A 21,918-nucleotide genomic window follows, 5' to 3' on the forward strand; every position below is an offset into this window, starting at 1 on the left:
ATTGCCTTCCACGTTCTGTTTTTAATGGTGCAACAACAAGCACAGACAGTTAAACAAAGTAGCTTATCCAAATCTACAGAAGCGACATGGTTAAGACCAGTTAATGTCACACTCTGGAAACAGTTTATAAAGACCCCTTTCATGAGTGAAGGTTAAAAGTTTTAAAAAAAAGGACAAGTTTAAACCATTTTAGACCCATTTACACCTGTATTTAGCATAGTCCACTTGTGATTGGACTGATAAACGCTTTAGTACCAGTTGTGTAAACAGGCCCTCAGACAGCAACTCAGGTGTGATACACCAGTTAAGGGACTAAACCAGCTTTTATTAAAGCTTCAGTCTACTTTTTAATAAACAAGAAAAAAGGCTGGTCACAATTTGGGATTAAAAAGGACAATGCAGGTTGAGACTGATTTCATTGCAGATGCAATGCTGTACTTGCATGACTTCGGGGGGGCTTTCTTACCAAAAAACAGAGGGACTTGGCATGCGTGAATATCAATACAAGCAGTTATGTTAGTCCAGCCATAAAGCCACAAGTAGAGACCAAAACAGATTTGATACCATTAAGAACAGGGACCCAGGTTAGCAACTGGAACTTGGCAAATAGGTCAGGTTTGGGCAGAAACTTGGCTTGTTTAGTTCAAGTCAAGCATAACCTTGAAGCAAAAAAGGGAACTCTGGTTTAGTAGTGTAGCCCAATAAATCAAACTGAGAACAGTCATGAAAGATCAATACCAAAGAGACAGTTGAGTTAAGAAGTTTATTAAAACTACTAAAGTCACATGACCAGGTTAACTTCTCCACTAGACACCACAGTTTGCCCACTAGAGATGGTCTTGACGTTAGCATCTCTTCCTGGAAAAGAAATGGTAGAATTGTGAGGCATTTAAAAAAAACAAATTCTCAAGGTTCCTGAAGTCAGTTTACAACAAGCACTCACTTTTCCTAGTGCAGCTTTGCTCACAGGAGCCAGAAGAGGGATGGCACACTGCTGTACTACAGTGGATGAAGATCTAACAGAGGGGGAAAGGGTTAAGCCACAGAAAGAAAAACACCTAATATTAAGGATTCAGGAAAAGCTGCAGAGCATACGGTTTCCTGTAGAGGAGCCAGTGATGCTGGGTCCACAAATGTGAACATCTTCACAACAAAGCGCTTGTAGTGGGTTGGGAACTGAAGACCAGAAGATCCAGCCACTGGAACCAATGTGGTCAGGTAACGGTCATCCTGGTAAGGGCATCTGAAAGGCAAAGAGGCAGTCAGAAATGCCTTACAGCGCACTAGATGGATAAAGACTGGCCTTACTCACCCATCAACCAGAAGGTCCCACTGGGGTAGACTGAGGGGACTGGGGGTTGATGTCGCCCAGCAATGTCCCAGCATTAGGACAATGTTGGGGTCGGTCCTCTCCAAAATGCGCACCTCAACATACACAGGCTCCCGCAGGACTTTTGTGACCGGATAATCAGCGTCACCGTAGTAGGACGTGTATGCCTCATCCCCTGAGAAAGAAAATCAGCGTTTAACCAGAAACTGCCGCAACCTGGAGTTTTAGAAAATACTCATGCATACTTGGACAGACACTTACCTTCAGCACAGCCTTTGGTGACACACTGACCATTTGCCAGTCTAAGCTCAACCCTGAGGGGTCCAGGAGCCGCTACTGGTGGAGGTGCAGGAACAGTGTTGACCTCCACAACCAGAGCTTCCACAGAAGTAGCAGAGTACCTACACTGGAAGAGAAGCCTAGACAACAAATAGTGAGCTTGTAGCCTTGTCAAGGATTAATATTTTTTTCTAAAAAAAATACCTACTCAAAATGGCTGTCCCTTGTGATGGAACCAAGTGGTCCGACACCCACTTCATACGAGGAGGTCATTCGGTTTTCATACACCACATATCCACCGTCCTCCTGCAAATAGTAACTGTTGGCATCCAGTCCATTCCAAGCCATGCAGAACAGAACCACAAGCAGCTACTCACCATCATGCTTGTGCCACATGCAGTGACAGGGAACTGGTATATAGCAAAGGAAGGTGTGGATCCCACAGGACTGCAAGATGGGTCATTTCCACCCAGGAGATGGACTGAATCCAGGCTCAAGCGAGGTAGTGTAACATCTCTAGCCACCACTACCACAAACTGACCATCTCTTATACACTGGACAGTCACTGGCACAAGAGCAGGTTATTACTGAGGAGTGGTTTAACGTGAACACCTTTACATTGACTCACTCTTACCTGCCCTCCCATAGTAACACTGCTGTCCGTTAAAGCAGCAGTTGATAGCTTCACACTCAGCACCACTGATACCAGGTGGGCCACATTGGATCTGCTCATAATCAGCTACAGCACATTTGTCAAGGGGCTCTGCCTGCGCCACTGGCTGCTTAGACTGAAACTGCTGAGGAAACTGTTGACTAGCTTGTTGTTGAACCTGCTGAGGAAACTGTTGACTAGCTTGTTGTTGAACCTGCTGGGGAAACTGTTGACTAGCTTGTTGTTGAACCTTCTGAGGAAACTGTTGACTAGCTTGCTGTTGAACAGCTTGCTGTTGAACCGCTTGCTGTTGAACCTTCTGAGGAAACTGTTGACTAGCTTGTTGTTGAACCTTCTGAGGAAACTGTTGACTAGCTTGCTGTTGAACCTTCAGAGGAAACTGTTGACTAGCTTGCTGTTGAACCTTCAGAGGAAACTGTTGACTAGCTAGCTGTTGAACCTTCTGAGGAAACCGTTGACTAGCTAGCTGTTGAACCTTCAGAGGAAACTGTTGACTAGCTTGCTGTTGAACCTTCTGAGGAAACTGTTGACTAGCTAGCTGTTGAACCTTCTGAGGAAACTGGTGACTAGCTTGTTTTTGAACCCGCTGATCAGTTTGCTTTAACATCGGAGCTTGAGGATACTGGGGCAGATTACTCCACTGTGGAACAGCATGACAAAAAGCACAAAACCACACACAAAGTGCCAGCAATTGAACAGCACAACAACTTCCTGCCATCGTTCAACAGCTAGTCACACTGTTGAGATGATGCCCTTTGGTCTTTTTGTATTCTACAGATTTTGTCTAATTAACGATAATCCCTCCCTCTTCATTAACAGTCATGATTCTCCAGACTTGCCCAAATGGGAGCTTATGCTACCAGAAAATTCTCATTGGTTCTCAAAATTATACGCATGTGATGTATCTTGACTCCAATTAGTCAGATGTGTCATATTGAAGACAAATAAAAAGGTTCATGCTCAGGTTTGCTACTAGAGCTTGCCCAAAGTACTTTGGCTAGATGTTTGGTGCATTCCGCTTCGCTTGTAGACATGCTGAAATATTAACTAGCATTACTACTTTTACAGTATCTTTATATGGCAGAAATAGTAAGAGTAGTCTGTAGTTCCAAATTTAGCAACACACTCACAAACCTCCCTAAGCACTTCCCCACGGGGCAATCCCTGTCGCCAGTTTGAAGTGTTCCATAAGTGGACAAGGAAGGTTTATGTGGACAGACCCTCGACTCCTTGATTATGACAGAGGGGACGAGTCTACTCATATATACTTAGCAGTGTTGGGAAATAACTTAACCCTAACCCTACATGTTAGGCGTGGCAAAATGGCTCGATAGCGCCACCTGCAAAACTTCAATTAAGCGTCATTCGCACTACGTTTCACATACAAGTATGAAATTCGGTACACACATGTCCAATACCTAAAAAAAGTCCCTGGAAGCAAAATCTGAAAACCCAACAGGAAATTAGATATTTGGAATTTTCTCTGCAAAATGTTTGCAGTTTTTGCCATTTCCAGACGTGGTACTTTGACAAACTCCTCCTAGAGATTTTATCAGATCAACATCATATTTGGTCAGTCTCATCTTGTTAGATGTTAAATTGTGAAGATCTTGAGTTTTCGCTGAAGGGCGTGTCCGTGGCTGGACAAAGTCTGATGTTTCACCATGAAACAGGAAGCTGTTGTAAGTCAGGCATACAATGTCCGATCTCCCCCAAACTTCACTTGTTTGATAAGAGTCCTGACCTAAACACATCTACATGCCAATATTCAGTTAGTCATAGCGCCACCTTCTGGCAGAAGGAAGTGTGGCACATTGAAGTGAGTTTGCCATATTTCTCCTATATTTACCCGCTTAAATGCATGTCGCCCACTATTCGCCGTTTTCCTGAGGCCACCAGGTGACGGTGCATGTGCGAGGGCCCTTTCATCGCTGCTTGCAGCTTTAATTATTATTGTGATTTAAATTATTGCCCCTGATTCAGTAAAGAACTCTTGTAATAAAGTTGCAGTTGTTGGGACAAAATTTAAGTATCAACGCCACTTAAAAAACGCCACTGATGTTCTCCGCGAACATCGTTCTGGGCTCCGGGCGGCAGAGAGGAAGTGGCGAAAAACTAAAAACACTACTGACCTGACCCTGTATCAGTCTCTCCTTGCTTCTTTCTCTGCTAATGTCTCCACTGCTAAATCTACATACTACCACAACAAAATCAACAACTGCTCTGACTCTCGTGCACTTTTCAGAACATTCTCTTCACTCCTTTGTCCTCCTCCCCCCCCTCCTTCATCAACTCTTACAGCTGGCGACTTTGCATCATTTTTCACAAATAAAATCTCCTCCATCAGCAGCCAATTCTCCGCACCACAAACCGACACGCACATCTCAACAACCATCACACATACGCTCCCCTCTTTTTCTCTGCTCTCTGAAGCTGACATCTCCAAACTCATCCTTTCCAACCACCCCACTACCTGTCCACTTGACCCTATCCCCACTCACCTCCTTCAGGCCATCTCTTCTTCTGTTACTCCTGCACTCACTCACATTGTCAACACCTCTCTTCACACCGGGACTTTCCCCACAGCATTTAAGCAGGCTCGGGTAACCCCACTGCTTAAGAAACCCTCTCTGAACCCAGCACTTTTAGAAAACTACAGACCGGTATCCCTTCTGCCTTTCATTGCAAAGACACTCGAGCGAGTTGTTTTTAACCAGCTCTCTACGTTTCTTGAACAGAACAACCTCCTGGATATCAACCAATCTGGCTTCAAAAGTGGCCACTCAACTGAGACTGCCCTGCTCTCGGTTACCGAAGCACTGAGACAGGCAAGAGCGGCTTCCAAATCCACAGTACTTATCTTACTGGATTTGTCTGCTGCTTTTGACACAGTTAACCACCAGATACTCCTGTCAACTCTCATGGAGATGGGCATCTCAGGAACTGCTCTCCAGTGGCTCAAGTCTTACCTCTCAGGTAGGTCCTTCAGAGTGTCATGGAGAGGTGAAGTGTCTAAGTCACATCATCTAGCCACTGGAGTACCCCAGGGCTCAGTGCTTGGACCACTTCTCTTCTCCATCTACATGTCATCACTGGGAACTGTCATTCAGAAACATGGCTTTTCCTATCATTGCTACGCTGACGACACTCAACTCTACTTCTCATTTCAACCAGATGATCCCACGGTTGGTGGTCGTATCGCTGCCTGCCTAACAGACATTTCTGCCTGGATGAAGGAACATCACCTGCAACTCAACCTTCCAAAGACAGAACTGCTTGTGGTCTCAGCCAACCCAGCACTTCATCATAATCTCTCCATTCAGCTAGGATCATCAACCATAACTCCGTCCAGGACAGCCAGGAATCTTGGAGTTGTGATTGATGATCAGCTAAAATTCACTGACCACATTACTGCAACATCCCGGTCCTGCAGATTTGCGTTATACAATATTAGGAGGATCAGACCCTTCCTATCAGAGCAGGCCACACAACTCCTGGTCCAAGCTCTTGTTCTCTCCAGACTGGACTACTGTAATGCTCTTCTAGCGGGCCTTCCGGCATGCACTATCAAACCCTTGCAACTGATCCAGAATGCAGCGGCAAGGGTGGTCTTTAACGAGCCGAAGAGAGCGCACGTCACGCCTCTCTTCATCAATCTCCACTGGCTGCCAATAGCTGCTCGCATCAAATTCAAGTCACTGGTGCTCGCCTTCAAAGCAACCACTGGCTCTGCACCAATATACCTAAACTCGCTTGTTCAGACTTACACACCCTCCAGGAGCTTACGGTCTGCCAGTGAACGACGCCTTGTAGTGCCATACCAAAGAGGCATGAAATCACTCTCACGGAGCTTTTCCTGGACTGCCCCCACCTGGTGGAATGACCTGCCTATCTCAATTCGAGCCGCCGAGTCTGTAGCCATTTTCAAAAAACGGCTAAAGACACGTCTTTTCCAGCAGCACCTAACCAATCAAGAATAGCACTTAACATTCCATTCGATTCATTTTCTGTCTGTCTAATTTATTTAAAAAAAAAAAAAAAAAAAGTTGTGTGTTCTGTGTTAGATTAACTGAGACTTGTTACAGCACTTGCATACTGTAGCCCTTGACCGTTCTAGTTGCTTCTATTGCTCTCATTTGTAAGTCGCTTTGGATAAAAGCGTCTGCTAAATGACTAAATGTAAATGTAAAAAGGTGCACTCTAATCCTGTTTACATGAAATAAGCCGCTCGCACAGGTTTCATCTTACAGACCTGTTGCTATGACAGCAAGTTCAGGATGAGCTTCGAAGAACCAAACAATCAAAGATCATGCCAAATCACCAACAATCAAATCCAGCTAACGGAGTTGCGATGTACGAAGAACGGACCCCAGGTTTGATCTTACGGACCTGTTGCTATGACAGTAAGTCCAGTATAATCTGTGGCACACCGCGCCAGAGTAATTTCAGTTAAAAAGTACAGTATACACATTTTTATTTTACATTGAAAATGCCCAATCATTATATTAGATAAGACCCTATTCTTTATCTGAGATCATGCAGAGCCTCTGAAACTGTATTATTTGGACCTTTACCTGTTGGTTGCCACAGAAGTCCGTTATATGGAGAAAAATCCTGGAATGTTCTCTCAAAAATACCTTCATTTTTTTTTGACTGAAGAAAGGCATGAACATCTAGGATGAGAAGGGGTAAGTTCTAATTTTGAAGTGAACTAAGCCTTTAACACAGGGGAGATACAGATTTGACTTCCTTTTGGAGCTCGTCTCTAGCAGCCAGTCGATGAATTGCAGTTTAAGTCACTTCAGTGTTGGCTTCAAGAGAGACTGCAGGATGTTGCCTCTTAGCGTGACCCCCCAAAAGTATCTACCAAGCACCAGAAAGGATGTGATGCCATTGAAATGCCCTTTAGTGTTGTAACAGGCTTAGCCCTACAAAATATCAGTCCCCACACAGGCCAGTAGTAAAAGGCATTTTGTGGTGCATATTTGTACAGTCAAATCATGTAGATACGTTTAGTATTGTGCCAGTAAGGACCATACACAAATCTATTAAGATCACTTTTATTAAATCACGTGGCATTTCCAGTTATTTTTGGCCATGGTCCTTAACATTGATGGGGCCGACAGACGCCTTTTCCCATTGTAGATCTGATGAACAAATGATTAGTGAGAACTAAAGCCAGGAATGACAATAACAGTTATCAGAGTTAATCCATACCCGTAAGCAGCCAATCACTTCCACTTCTGACGCTACAAGTGGTGTCACAGCAGCCACACACCTGGTCAGAGTCATCTGCGGACACCCAACTGACAAGAAACACCCTCAGTTAATTTGACGACAACTAATTTACCTGTACACCCATCTAGCAGACAACATACCCATTAGCAGAGAATGAACAAGCTTTTTGCTCAGAACTTGAGGTTGTTGCAGCCGCCTTCAAAATGCATGTGATGTAGACTTGCAAAGACAATTGTTTGTTCACCATGGTAGCATATCATACAAAGAGTTGCACAACTAAAACACACGTACCAGTCCACTGTCTGCTTGCTGGAACCTGAACGCCTCTAGTTGAAACCGTAGCTTATCACCTTGAGTCCGAGGCATAAAGTGAGACGTGGAGCCTGTGAGCTTGGCATCAACCAGACACCTGTAAACAGAACCCAGTTAGAAACCCTGCAACCCTTCTGGAAGCTGGTATACATGAGGTAGCACCTCTTACCCATTATTCTCAATAAAGGAGTATCTGGGGACAGAAGCAACATCAGGGACTGCAGTAGCCACGCAGCTGTCCACAAACACACGGACGGGAACATGGCTGTACAAACGCACTGATGCTTCAAGATTGATCATGTCACCCAGGAAGTACTGGTTAGAAGGTCGCTCAAATATCCAGTCATCTGCAAAGAAAGAGTCTTAGCACAGGGTCACAAGCATGCCACAAATCAGTTTGGGATACACCAACCAGTCATGAGCTTGAGGGAGAAGACAAAGACTTCCTCTGCAACCTTAGTTGAGGCATATGGGATCCAAGTGGGCATTAAGGCATCGCTGCTCACATTATGTGTTCTGTAGGAGTTAAACAAGCGGTCATCTCATGCCCATAAATGGTGGGATCAGATCCAGCGAAGATCTTATCCAGATCCTACCTTGGATAATGACACTCGATACCAATCACCGCAATACTGCTCCTTACAATAGGAACACCATATGAAACCTCTTGTGGGGTGTAGATAATGTTGAAGGTATAGACAAGCTCATCCTCAGTCACCTAAAAAGAAAGTTAATTGAAAACGATCATGGATGTTTTTGAACTCTCCCTGTGAGTAACGGCAAAATAAAACCCCACCATTGATGTGCTGCTACATCCATGCAGTTCAGACTCAAAGATGAGCACTTGAGCAGAAGGATCCTCTCCAGTTGCAGTGCAGCCTCCCAGTGTAAAAGCAGAGGACAACAGTGGGTGCCCAGTCCCAAAGAAGTCCTTCATCACTTCCACATATACCGAGCTCTCTCCACACTGAGCAGCTACACTGTTGGCAGGGACAGGATGCGGCAACTCAAAAGGAACGTCGGGTTGCTGTGGTTCCTCTGGTAGACTTGGAAAGCTCCACGTCAGTTTTGCCACTGGACCCTGCAACAGCTCTTTTGATTGAACACCCATAAGATCTTGAGAAGGCTTTCCAAAGTCAGGAAACGTTTGTGGTGCAAATCCAGGTTTACTGGGAACCACAGACATCCTGGAATCAGCCTGTTGAGAAGCTTGAGCCAATGTCCTAGGCCTAAACTCACTTGGACTGCGATTATGTGCTGCTCTTGCTCTCCATTGTGCATCAGAAAATCCAAGAGCAAGAATAAACACCAATCCAAATCCAACCTGCCAAAACCCCATTATTGCCAAGCTTGTTTCAACAACACTTTCGGGTGCTACCATCCAAATTTATACAGATGTAAATCAGCATGGCTCCACCTTTCTCATGACAGGCATCATTTTTCTCTGCACCTGCCAATTTACTCAATCAATATATCACAGGTGTAAGTCATTGATTGTTTATCACTCAGGATCAAATGAAGTATCAAATAAGGGCAGGTTATTAGTAGCTAAACCAAATGATTTCTTATTTTCAAGAATTCTCTGAAACACAAACAACCAAGTCTTTTTTGCGTCTTCCTTTTTTATTAATTCAGAAACATGGCCACAGACAGAATTGTACACTAGAGTATCCAAAATAATAAAGTTGAGAATGTTTATAGTCAGGTTTAGAGTGTAAGAAAACGTTCTTCCCTCACATTGACAGCAATCTTAACAAGCCGGAACTGAAATGGAGCAATTTTGAATAAAAGGATAAAATGAAGTACCAAATAAGGGCAGGTTATTAGTAGCTAAACCAAAATGATTTCTTGTTTTAAATATCAAAATGACAGATCTGGGGTCCATTCTTCGTACCTCTCTTAATACATCTGAGATGATTTGACAGATCCCAGATCTTCTAATCATGATAACTGATCTCTGGCTAATTTGGTTCTTCAAACGAATTTGCGGATTGGATTAAAATATCTGGATTAAGTTATCTAAGGCTCCGTCCACACGAAGCCAGAGCTTTCCCTATCCGATCTTTTTTTCCCCCCTCGTTTCACGAAATATCTGTGTACACACGAGAGCATTGAAAAGACTCAAAACGATGTAGTATACATGCCAGGTCAGTATGTGGCGCTGTAATCCTGCCACAGAAATACACTGAAAACAGAGAAGAAGAGTTGTGGCTGAAAGGGGTACAGCAACGGTCGTAAGTGAGACAAAATCTCACAACTAAATAACAATAAATAAATGTGCTACTTACCAGATTAACGCTTACACCTACCCCAACCCTAAACCTAACTTTACAATAATGCAAATACAGTAATTAAATGACGCAATGCCCAGTGCCCTGAAATTAATGCACTGCTCAGAGTAACTGTACAGCATGTGTGTAAGACTGCAATAACATTATAAAGTCATTATTCTATCAAAAATAAATCTCTGTTTCTAATATTATTTTGAAATACATTTTTAGGGCCCGAGCACCAATGGTGTGAGGACCCTATTGGAATTGCTCAGCCTATCATTCTTCTTCTCCCAAATAAATCACATTTTTGAGGGCCTAAACATGCTCGAAATCTCATGAAACTTTGCACACGCGTCAAAAGTGGTGAAAATGTACAACCAATATGGGTTTCAGAATTAGGCGTGGCAAAATGGCCCGATAGCGCCACCTACAAAAAATCAATTAAGCGCCGTTCGAGCTACGTTTCACGTACGAGTATGAAATTCGGTAGACACATGTAAAAGCCCAATACCTACAAAAAAGACCTTGGGGGGCAAAACCTGAAAACCCAACAGGAAGTGTGATATATTGAATTTTCTCTGCAAAATTTTTGCCATTTCCAGACCTTGTACATTAACGATCTACTCCTAGAGATTTAATCAGATCAACATCATATTTGCACAGTCTAATCTAAAGGCCTTGGTGATGTTAAATTGCGAAGATCTTGAGTTTTCCCTGAAGGGCGTGTCAGTGGCGGCCTCACAAAATTCGATGGTTCGCCATAAAACAGGAAGTTGTTGTAACTCGGGCATACAATGTCCGATCTGCCCCAAACTTCAGATGTTTGATAAGAGTCCTGGCCTGAAGACATGGCAAAATGGCTCGATAGCGCCACCTACAACATTTCAACAAAGTGCCCCTCCCGCTACGTTTCACGTACAGGTATGAAATTCGGTACACACATGTAACAGCCCAATACCTACAAGAAACCTCCTGGTATTGAAACAGACATTCACTTTTGTCCACTTGCCCTCAGCTTCTTATTCTTTAACATCAGCAGTTTATGCAACTGGCCACAGACCTACGTTTTCTCCAATTTTCCCCCAAAATGTCTCTAGGAAAAATGTGATACAAAGAGCAAGAAGAGTTAACAGGACTAAGACTTAAGTTAATGATGGGACACTAAAATGGACAAATATCATAGACCCCATTTGGAAATGTTTATTTCACAAACCTAATACACCGACATTTAGCTCTTCAAACCAGTTAAATTTAAAGTTAAAATGGGATGCATTTCCTTGACAGCATGGATACTAGTCAAATTGCCTTCCACGTTCTGTTTTTAATGGTGCAACAACAAGCACAGACAGTTAAACAAAGTAGCTTATCCAAATCTACAGAAGCGACATGGTTAAGACCAGTTAATGTCACACTCTGGAAACAGTTTATAAAGACCCCTTTCATGAGTGAAGGTTAAAAGTTTAAAAAAAAAGGACAAGTTTAAACCATTTTAGACCCATTTACACCTGTATTTAGCATAGTCCACTTGTGATTGGACTGATAAACGCTTTAGTACCAGTTGTGTAAACAGGCCCTCAGACAGCAACTCAGGTGTGATACACCAGTTAAGGGACTAAACCAGCTTTTATTAAAGCTTCAGTCTACTTTTTAATAAACAAGAAAAAAGGCTGGTCACAATTTGGGATTAAAAAGGACAATGCAGGTTGAGACTGATTTCATTGCAGATGCAATGCTGTACTTGCATGACTTCGGGGGGGCTTTCTTACCAAAAAACAGAGGGACTTGGCATGCGTGAATATCAATACAAGCAGTTATGTTAGTCCAGCCATAAAGCCACAAGTAGAGACCAAAACAGATTTGATACCATTAAGAACAGGGACCCAGGTTAGCAACTGGAACTTGGCAAATAGGTCAGGTTTGGGCAGAAACTTGGCTTGTTTAGTTCAAGTCAAGCATAACCTTGAAGCAAAAAAGGGAACTCTGGTTTAGTAGTGTAGCCCAATAAATCAAACTGAGAACAGTCATGAAAGATCAATACCAAAGAGACAGTTGAGTTAAGAAGTTTATTAAAACTACTAAAGTCACATGACCAGGTTAACTTCTCCACTAGACACCACAGTTTGCCCACTAGAGATGGTCTTGACGTTAGCATCTCTTCCTGGAAAAGAAATGGTAGAATTGTGAGGCATTTAAAAAAAACAAATTCTCAAGGTTCCTGAAGTCAGTTTACAACAAGCACTCACTTTTCCTAGTGCAGCTTTGCTCACAGGAGCCAGAAGAGGGATGGCACACTGCTGTACTACAGTGGATGAAGATCTAACAGAGGGGGAAAGGGTTAAGCCACAGAAAGAAAAACACCTAATATTAAGGATTCAGGAAAAGCTGCAGAGCATACGGTTTCCTGTAGAGGAGCCAGTGATGCTGGGTCCACAAATGTGAACATCTTCACAACAAAGCGCTTGTAGTGGGTTGGGAACTGAAGACCAGAAGATCCAGCCACTGGAACCAATGTGGTCAGGTAACGGTCATCCTGGTAAGGGCATCTGAAAGGCAAAGAGGCAGTCAGAAATGCCTTACAGCGCACTAGATGGATAAAGACTGGCCTTACTCACCCATCAACCAGAAGGTCCCACTGGGGTAGACTGAGGGGACTGGGGGTTGATGTCGCCCAGCAATGTCCCAGCATTAGGACAATGTTGGGGTCGGTCCTCTCCAAAATGCGCACCTCAACATACACAGGCTCCCGCAGGACTTTTGTGACCGGATAATCAGCGTCACCGTAGTAGGACGTGTATGCCTCATCCCCTGAGAAAGAAAATCAGCGTTTAACCAGAAACTGCCGCAACCTGGAGTTTTAGAAAATACTCATGCATACTTGGACAGACACTTACCTTCAGCACAGCCTTTGGTGACACACTGACCATTTGCCAGTCTAAGCTCAACCCTGAGGGGTCCAGGAGCCGCTACTGGTGGAGGTGCAGGAACAGTGTTGACCTCCACAACCAGAGCTTCCACAGAAGTAGCAGAGTACCTACACTGGAAGAGAAGCCTAGACAACAAATAGTGAGCTTGTAGCCTTGTCAAGGATTAATATTTTTTTCTAAAAAAAATACCTACTCAAAATGGCTGTCCCTTGTGATGGAACCAAGTGGTCCGACACCCACTTCATACGAGGAGGTCATTCGGTTTTCATACACCACATATCCACCGTCCTCCTGCAAATAGTAACTGTTGGCATCCAGTCCATTCCAAGCCATGCAGAACAGAACCACAAGCAGCTACTCACCATCATGCTTGTGCCACATGCAGTGACAGGGAACTGGTATATAGCAAAGGAAGGTGTGGATCCCACAGGACTGCAAGATGGGTCATTTCCACCCAGGAGATGGACTGAATCCAGGCTCAAGCGAGGTAGTGTAACATCTCTAGCCACCACTACCACAAACTGACCATCTCTTATACACTGGACAGTCACTGGCACAAGAGCAGGTTATTACTGAGGAGTGGTTTAACGTGAACACCTTTACATTGACTCACTCTTACCTGCCCTCCCATAGTAACACTGCTGTCCGTTAAAGCAGCAGTTGATAGCTTCACACTCAGCACCACTGATACCAGGTGGGCCACATTGGATCTGCTCATAATCAGCTACAGCACATTTGTCAAGGGGCTCTGCCTGCGCCACTGGCTGCTTAGACTGAAACTGCTGAGGAAACTGTTGACTAGCTTGTTGTTGAACCTGCTGAGGAAACTGTTGACTAGCTTGTTGTTGAACCTGCTGGGGAAACTGTTGACTAGCTTGTTGTTGAACCTTCTGAGGAAACTGTTGACTAGCTTGCTGTTGAACAGCTTGCTGTTGAACCTTCTGAGGAAACTGTTGACTAGCTTGTTGTTGAACCTTCTGAGGAAACTGTTGACTAGCTTGCTGTTGAACCTTCAGAGGAAACTGTTGACTAGCTAGCTGTTGAACCTTCTGAGGAAACCGTTGACTAGCTAGCTGTTGAACCTTCAGAGGAAACTGTTGACTAGCTTGCTGTTGAACCTTCTGAGGAAACTGTTGACTAGCTAGCTGTTGAACCTTCTGAGGAAACTGGTGACTAGCTTGTTTTTGAACCCGCTGATCAGTTTGCTTTAACATCGGAGCTTGAGGATACTGGGGCAGATTACTCCACTGTGGAACAGCATGACAAAAAGCACAAAACCACACACAAAGTGCCAGCAATTGAACAGCACAACAACTTCCTGCCATCGTTCAACAGCTAGTCACACTGTTGAGATGATGCCCTTTGGTCTTTTTGTATTCTACAGATTTTGTCTAATTAACGATAATCCCTCCCTCTTCATTAACAGTCATGATTCTCCAGACTTGCCCAAATGGGAGCTTATGCTACCAGAAAATTCTCATTGGTTCTCAAAATTATACGCATGTGATGTATCTTGACTCCAATTAGTCAGATGTGTCATATTGAAGACAAATAAAAAGGTTCATGCTCAGGTTTGCTACTAGAGCTTGCCCAAAGTACTTTGGCTAGATGTTTGGTGCATTCCGCTTCGCTTGTAGACATGCTGAAATATTAACTAGCATTACTACTTTTACAGTATCTTTATATGGCAGAAATAGTAAGAGTAGTCTGTAGTTCCAAATTTAGCAACACACTCACAAACCTCCCTAAGCACTTCCCCACGGGGCAATCCCTGTCGCCAGTTTGAAGTGTTCCATAAGTGGACAAGGAAGGTTTATGTGGACAGACCCTCGACTCCTTGATTATGACAGAGGGGACGAGTCTACTCATATATACTTAGCAGTGTTGGGAAATAACTTAACCCTAACCCTACATGTTAGGCGTGGCAAAATGGCTCGATAGCGCCACCTGCAAAACTTCAATTAAGCGTCATTCGCACTACGTTTCACATACAAGTATGAAATTCGGTACACACATGTCCAATACCTAAAAAAAGTCCCTGGAAGCAAAATCTGAAAACCCAACAGGAAATTAGATATTTGGAATTTTCTCTGCAAAATGTTTGCAGTTTTTGCCATTTCCAGACGTGGTACTTTGACAAACTCCTCCTAGAGATTTTATCAGATCAACATCATATTTGGTCAGTCTCATCTTGTTAGATGTTAAATTGTGAAGATCTTGAGTTTTCGCTGAAGGGCGTGTCCGTGGCTGGACAAAGTCTGATGTTTCACCATGAAACAGGAAGCTGTTGTAAGTCAGGCATACAATGTCCGATCTCCCCCAAACTTCACTTGTTTGATAAGAGTCCTGACCTAAACACATCTACATGCCAATATTCAGTTAGTCATAGCGCCACCTTCTGGCAGAAGGAAGTGTGGCACATTGAAGTGAGTTTGCCATATTTCTCCTATATTTACCCGCTTAAATGCATGTCGCCCACTATTCGCCGTTTTCCTGAGGCCACCAGGTGACGGTGCATGTGCGAGGGCCCTTTCATCGCTGCTTGCAGCTTTAATTATTATTGTGATTTAAATTATTGCCCCTGATTCAGTAAAGAACTCTTGTAATAAAGTTGCAGTTGTTGGGACAAAATTTAAGTATCAACGCCACTTAAAAAACGCCACTGATGTTCTCCGCGAACATCGTTCTGGGCTCCGGGCGGCAGAGAGGAAGTGGCGAAAAACTAAAAACACTACTGACCTGACCCTGTATCAGTCTCTCCTTGCTTCTTTCTCTGCTAATGTCTCCACTGCTAAATCTACATACTACCACAACAAAATCAACAACTGCTCTGACTCTCGTGCACTTTTCAGAACATTCTCTTCACTCCTTTGTCCTCCTCCCCCCCCTCCTTCATCAACTCTTACAGCTGGCGACTTTGCATCATTTTTCACAAATAAAATCTCCTCCATCAGCAGCCAATTCTCCGCACCACAAACCGACACGCACATCTCAACAACCATCACACATACGCTCCCCTCTTTTTCTCTGCTCTCTGAAGCTGACATCTCCAAACTCATCCTTTCCAACCACCCCACTACCTGTCCACTTGACCCTATCCCCACTCACCTCCTTCAGGCCATCTCTTCTTCTGTTACTCCTGCACTCACTCACATTGTCAACACCTCTCTTCACACCGGGACTTTCCCCACAGCATTTAAGCAGGCTCGGGTAACCCCACTGCTTAAGAAACCCTCTCTGAACCCAGCACTTTTAGAAAACTACAGACCGGTATCCCTTCTGCCTTTCATTGCAAAGACACTCGAGCGAGTTGTTTTTAACCAGCTCTCTACGTTTCTTGAACAGAACAACCTCCTGGATATCAACCAATCTGGCTTCAAAAGTGGCCACTCAACTGAGACTGCCCTGCTCTCGGTTACCGAAGCACTGAGACAGGCAAGAGCGGCTTCCAAATCCACAGTACTTATCTTACTGGATTTGTCTGCTGCTTTTGACACAGTTAACCACCAGATACTCCTGTCAACTCTCATGGAGATGGGCATCTCAGGAACTGCTCTCCAGTGGCTCAAGTCTTACCTCTCAGGTAGGTCCTTCAGAGTGTCATGGAGAGGTGAAGTGTCTAAGTCACATCATCTAGCCACTGGAGTACCCCAGGGCTCAGTGCTTGGACCACTTCTCTTCTCCATCTACATGTCATCACTGGGAACTGTCATTCAGAAACATGGCTTTTCCTATCATTGCTACGCTGACGACACTCAACTCTACTTCTCATTTCAACCAGATGATCCCACGGTTGGTGGTCGTATCGCTGCCTGCCTAACAGACATTTCTGCCTGGATGAAGGAACATCACCTGCAACTCAACCTTCCAAAGACAGAACTGCTTGTGGTCTCAGCCAACCCAGCACTTCATCATAATCTCTCCATTCAGCTAGGATCATCAACCATAACTCCGTCCAGGACAGCCAGGAATCTTGGAGTTGTGATTGATGATCAGCTAAAATTCACTGACCACATTACTGCAACATCCCGGTCCTGCAGATTTGCGTTATACAATATTAGGAGGATCAGACCCTTCCTATCAGAGCAGGCCACACAACTCCTGGTCCAAGCTCTTGTTCTCTCCAGACTGGACTACTGTAATGCTCTTCTAGCGGGCCTTCCGGCATGCACTATCAAACCCTTGCAACTGATCCAGAATGCAGCGGCAAGGGTGGTCTTTAACGAGCCGAAGAGAGCGCACGTCACGCCTCTCTTCATCAATCTCCACTGGCTGCCAATAGCTGCTCGCATCAAATTCAAGTCACTGGTGCTCGCCTTCAAAGCAACCACTGGCTCTGCACCAATATACCTAAACTCGCTTGTTCAGACTTACACACCCTCCAGGAGCTTACGGTCTGCCAGTGAACGACGCCTTGTAGTGCCATACCAAAGAGGCATGAAATCACTCTCACGGAGCTTTTCCTGGACTGCCCCCACCTGGTGGAATGACCTGCCTATCTCAATTCGAGCCGCCGAGTCTGTAGCCATTTTCAAAAAACGGCTAAAGACACGTCTTTTCCAGCAGCACCTAACCAATCAAGAATAGCACTTAACATTCCATTCGATTCATTTTCTGTCTGTCTAATTTATTTAAAAAAAAAAAAAAAAAAAGTTGTGTGTTCTGTGTTAGATTAACTGAGACTTGTTACAGCACTTGCATACTGTAGCCCTTGACCGTTCTAGTTGCTTCTATTGCTCTCATTTGTAAGTCGCTTTGGATAAAAGCGTCTGCTAAATGACTAAATGTAAATGTAAATGTAAAAAGGTGCACTCTAATCCTGTTTACATGAAATAAGCCGCTCGCACAGGTTTCATCTTACAGACCTGTTGCTATGACAGCAAGTTCAGGATGAGCTTCGAAGAACCAAACAATCAAAGATCATGCCAAATCACCAACAATCAAATCCAGCTAACGGAGTTGCGATGTACGAAGAACGGACCCCAGGTTTGATCTTACGGACCTGTTGCTATGACAGTAAGTCCAGTATAATCTGTGGCACACCGCGCCAGAGTAATTTCAGTTAAAAAGTACAGTATACACATTTTTATTTTACATTGAAAATGCCCAATCATTATATTAGATAAGACCCTATTCTTTATCTGAGATCATGCAGAGCCTCTGAAACTGTATTATTTGGACCTTTACCTGTTGGTTGCCACAGAAGTCCGTTATATGGAGAAAAATCCTGGAATGTTCTCTCAAAAATACCTTCATTTTTTTTTGACTGAAGAAAGGCATGAACATCTAGGATGAGAAGGGGTAAGTTCTAATTTTGAAGTGAACTAAGCCTTTAACACAGGGGAGATACAGATTTGACTTCCTTTTGGAGCTCGTCTCTAGCAGCCAGTCGATGAATTGCAGTTTAAGTCACTTCAGTGTTGGCTTCAAGAGAGACTGCAGGATGTTGCCTCTTAGCGTGACCCCCCAAAAGTATCTACCAAGCACCAGAAAGGATGTGATGCCATTGAAATGCCCTTTAGTGTTGTAACAGGCTTAGCCCTACAAAATATCAGTCCCCACACAGGCCAGTAGTAAAAGGCATTTTGTGGTGCATATTTGTACAGTCAAATCATGTAGATACGTTTAGTATTGTGCCAGTAAGGACCATACACAAATCTATTAAGATCACTTTTATTAAATCACGTGGCATTTCCAGTTATTTTTGGCCATGGTCCTTAACATTGATGGGGCCGACAGACGCCTTTTCCCATTGTAGATCTGATGAACAAATGATTAGTGAGAACTAAAGCCAGGAATGACAATAACAGTTATCAGAGTTAATCCATACCCGTAAGCAGCCGATCACTTCCACTTCTGACGCTACAAGTGGTGTCACAGCAGCCACACACCTGGTCAGAGTCATCTGCGGACACCCAACTGACAAGAAACACCCTCAGTTAATTTGACGACAACTAATTTACCTGTACACCCATCTAGCAGACAACATACCCATTAGCAGAGAATGAACAAGCTTTTTGCTCAGAACTTGAGGTTGTTGCAGCCGCCTTCAAAATGCATGTGATGTAGACCTGCAAAGACAATTGTTTGTTCACCATGGTAGCATATCATACAAAGAGTTGCACAACTAAAACACACGTACCAGTCCACTGTCTGCTTGCTGGAACCTGAACGCCTCTAGTTGAAACCGTAGCTTATCACCTTGAGTCCGAGGCATAAAGTGAGACGTGGAGCCTGTGAGCTTGGCATCAACCAGACACCTGTAAACAGAACCCAGTTAGAAACCCTGCAACCCTTCTGGAAGCTGGTATACATGAGGTAGCACCTCTTACCCATTATTCTCAATAAAGGAGTATCTGGGGACAGAAGCAACATCAGGGACTGCAGTAGCCACGCAGCTGTCCACAAACACACGGACGGGAACATGGCTGTACAAACGCACTGATGCTTCAAGATTGATCATGTCACCCAGGAAGTACTGGTTAGAAGGTCGCTCAAATATCCAGTCATCTGCAAAGAAAGAGTCTTAGCACAGGGTCACAAGCATGCCACAAATCAGTTTGGGATACACCAACCAGTCATGAGCTTGAGGGAGAAGACAAAGACTTCCTCTGCAACCTTAGTTGAGGCATATGGGATCCAAGTGGGCATTAAGGCATCGCTGCTCACATTATGTGTTCTGTAGGAGTTAAACAAGCGGTCATCTCATGCCCATAAATGGTGGGATCAGATCCAGCGAAGATCTTATCCAGATCCTACCTTGGATAATGACACTCGATACCAATCACCGCAATACTGCTCCTTACAATAGGAACACCATATGAAACCTCTTGTGGGGTGTAGATAATGTTGAAGGTATAGACAAGCTCATCCTCAGTCACCTAAAAAGAAAGTTAATTGAAAACGATCATGGATGTTTTTGAACTGTCCCTGTGAGTAACGGCAAAATAAAACCCCACCATTGATGTGCTGCTACATCCATGCAGTTCAGACTCAAAGATGAGCACTTGAGCAGAAGGATCCTCTCCAGTTGCAGTGCAGCCTCCCAGTGTAAAAGCAGAGGACAACAGTGGGTGCCCAGTCCCAAAGAAGTCCTTCATCACTTCCACATATACCGAGCTCTCTCCACACTGAGCAGCTACACTGTTGGCAGGGACAGGATGCGGCAACTCAAAAGGAACGTCGGGTTGCTGTGGTTCCTCTGGTAGACTTGGAAAGCTCCACGTCAGTTTTGCCACTGGACCCTGCAACAGCTCTTTTGATTGAACACCCATAAGATCTTGAGAAGGCTTTCCAAAGTCAGGAAACGTTTGTGGTGCAAATCCAGGTTTACTGGGAACCACAGACATCCTGGAATCAGCCTGTTGAGAAGCTTGAGCCAATGTCCTAGGCCTAAACTCACTTGGACTGCGATTATGTGCTGCTCTTGCTCTCCATTGTGCATCAGAAAATCCAAGAGCAAGAATAAACACCAATCCAAATCCAACCTGCCAAAACCCCATTATTGCCAAGCTTGTTTCAACAACACTTTCGGGTGCTACCATCCAAATTTATACAGATGTAAATCAGCATGGCTCCACCTTTCTCATGACAGGCATCATTTTTCTCTGCACCTGCCAATTTACTCAATCAATATATCACAGGTGTAAGTCATTGATTGTTTATCACTCAGGATCAAATGAAGTATCAAATAAGGGCAGGTTATTAGTAGCTAAACCAAATGATTTCTTATTTTCAAGAATTCTCTGAAACACAAACAACCAAGTCTTTTTTGCGTCTTCCTTTTTTATTAATTCAGAAACATGGCCACAGACAGAATTGTACACTAGAGTATCCAAAATAATAAAGTTGAGAATGTTTATAGTCAGGTTTAGAGTGTAAGAAAACGTTCTTCCCTCACATTGACAGCAATCTTAACAAGCCGGAACTGAAATGGAGCAATTTTGAATAAAAGGATAAAATGAAGTACCAAATAAGGGCAGGTTATTAGTAGCTAAACCAAAATGATTTCTTGTTTTAAATATCAAAATGACAGATCTGGGGTCCATTCTTCGTACCTCTCTTAATACATCTGAGATGATTTGACAGATCCCAGATCTTCTAATCATGATAACTGATCTCTGGCTAATTTGGTTCTTCAAACGAATTTGCGGATTGGATTAAAATATCTGGATTAAGTTATCTAAGGCTCCGTCCACACGAAGCCAGAGCTTTCCCTATCCGATCTTTTTTTCCCCCCTCGTTTCAAGAAATATCTGTGTACACACGAGAGCATTGAAAAGACTCAAAACGATGTAGTATACATGCCAGGTCAGTATGTGGCGCTGTAATCCTGCCACAGAAATACACTGAAAACAGAGAAGAAGAGTTGTGGCTGAAAGAGGTACAGCAACGGTCGTAAGTGAGACAAAATCTCACAACTAAATAACAATAAATAAATGTGCTACTTACCAGATTAACGCTTACACCTACCCCAACCCTAAACCTAACTTTACAATAATGCAAATACAGTAATTAAATGACGCAATGCCCAGTGCCCTGAAATTAATGCACTGCTCAGAGTAACTGTACAGCATGTGTGTAAGACTGCAATAACATTATAAAGTCATTATTCTATCAAAAATAAATCTCTGTTTCTAATATTATTTTGAAATACATTTTTAGGGCCCGAGCACCAATGGTGTGAGGACCCTATTGGAATTGCTCAGCCTATTATTCTTCTTCTCCCAAATAAATCACATTTTTGAGGGCCTAAACATGCTCGAAATCTCATGAAACTTTGCACACGCGTCAAAAGTGGTGAAAATGTACATCCAATATGGGTTTCAGAATTAGGCGTGGCAAAATGGCCCGATAGCGCCACCTACAAAAAAATCAATTAAGCGCCGT

The 21,918-nt window shown here is 43.7% G+C and overlaps 4 protein-coding genes across 4 annotated transcripts; all 4 read right to left on the reverse strand.

Moving 5' to 3' along the window:
- Positions 1–926: 926 nt before the first annotated feature.
- On the reverse strand, positions 927–2,889 carry LOC307140098 (zona pellucida sperm-binding protein 4-like; the record flags this gene model as incomplete). Its single annotated transcript, XM_079839341.1, has 8 exons — positions 927–1,016; positions 1,096–1,243; positions 1,313–1,505; positions 1,592–1,749; positions 1,818–1,915; positions 1,987–2,174; positions 2,244–2,334; positions 2,830–2,889. 8 exons carry the CDS (start codon positions 2,887–2,889, stop codon positions 927–929), a joined length of 1,026 nt encoding a protein of 341 aa, XP_079695467.1.
- A 4,104-nt stretch (positions 2,890–6,993) lies between these two features.
- On the reverse strand, positions 6,994–9,018 carry LOC307140100 (zona pellucida sperm-binding protein 3-like; the record flags this gene model as incomplete). The annotated part of the gene is made up of 6 exons (XM_079839344.1): positions 6,994–6,999; positions 7,812–7,929; positions 8,002–8,179; positions 8,245–8,348; positions 8,429–8,550; positions 8,629–9,018. 6 exons carry the CDS (start codon positions 9,016–9,018, stop codon positions 6,994–6,996), a joined length of 918 nt encoding a protein of 305 aa, XP_079695470.1.
- A 3,313-nt stretch (positions 9,019–12,331) lies between these two features.
- Positions 12,332–14,243, reverse strand: LOC307140101 (zona pellucida sperm-binding protein 4-like; the record flags this gene model as incomplete). The annotated part of the gene is made up of 8 exons (XM_079839345.1): positions 12,332–12,421; positions 12,501–12,648; positions 12,718–12,910; positions 12,997–13,154; positions 13,223–13,320; positions 13,392–13,579; positions 13,649–13,739; positions 14,184–14,243. 8 exons carry the CDS (start codon positions 14,241–14,243, stop codon positions 12,332–12,334), a joined length of 1,026 nt encoding a protein of 341 aa, XP_079695471.1.
- A 4,605-nt stretch (positions 14,244–18,848) lies between these two features.
- Positions 18,849–20,378, reverse strand: LOC307140102 (zona pellucida sperm-binding protein 3-like; the record flags this gene model as incomplete). Its single annotated transcript, XM_079839346.1, has 7 exons — positions 18,849–18,948; positions 19,021–19,100; positions 19,172–19,289; positions 19,362–19,539; positions 19,605–19,708; positions 19,789–19,910; positions 19,989–20,378. 7 exons carry the CDS (start codon positions 20,376–20,378, stop codon positions 18,849–18,851), a joined length of 1,092 nt encoding a protein of 363 aa, XP_079695472.1.
- Between the last annotated feature and the right edge of the window lie 1,540 nt (positions 20,379–21,918).

The sequence above is a fragment of the Gobio gobio genome (assembly GCF_949357685.1).
Source record: "Gobio gobio genome assembly, chromosome: 16".
NCBI classification, from domain to species: domain Eukaryota; kingdom Metazoa; phylum Chordata; class Actinopteri; order Cypriniformes; family Gobionidae; genus Gobio; species Gobio gobio.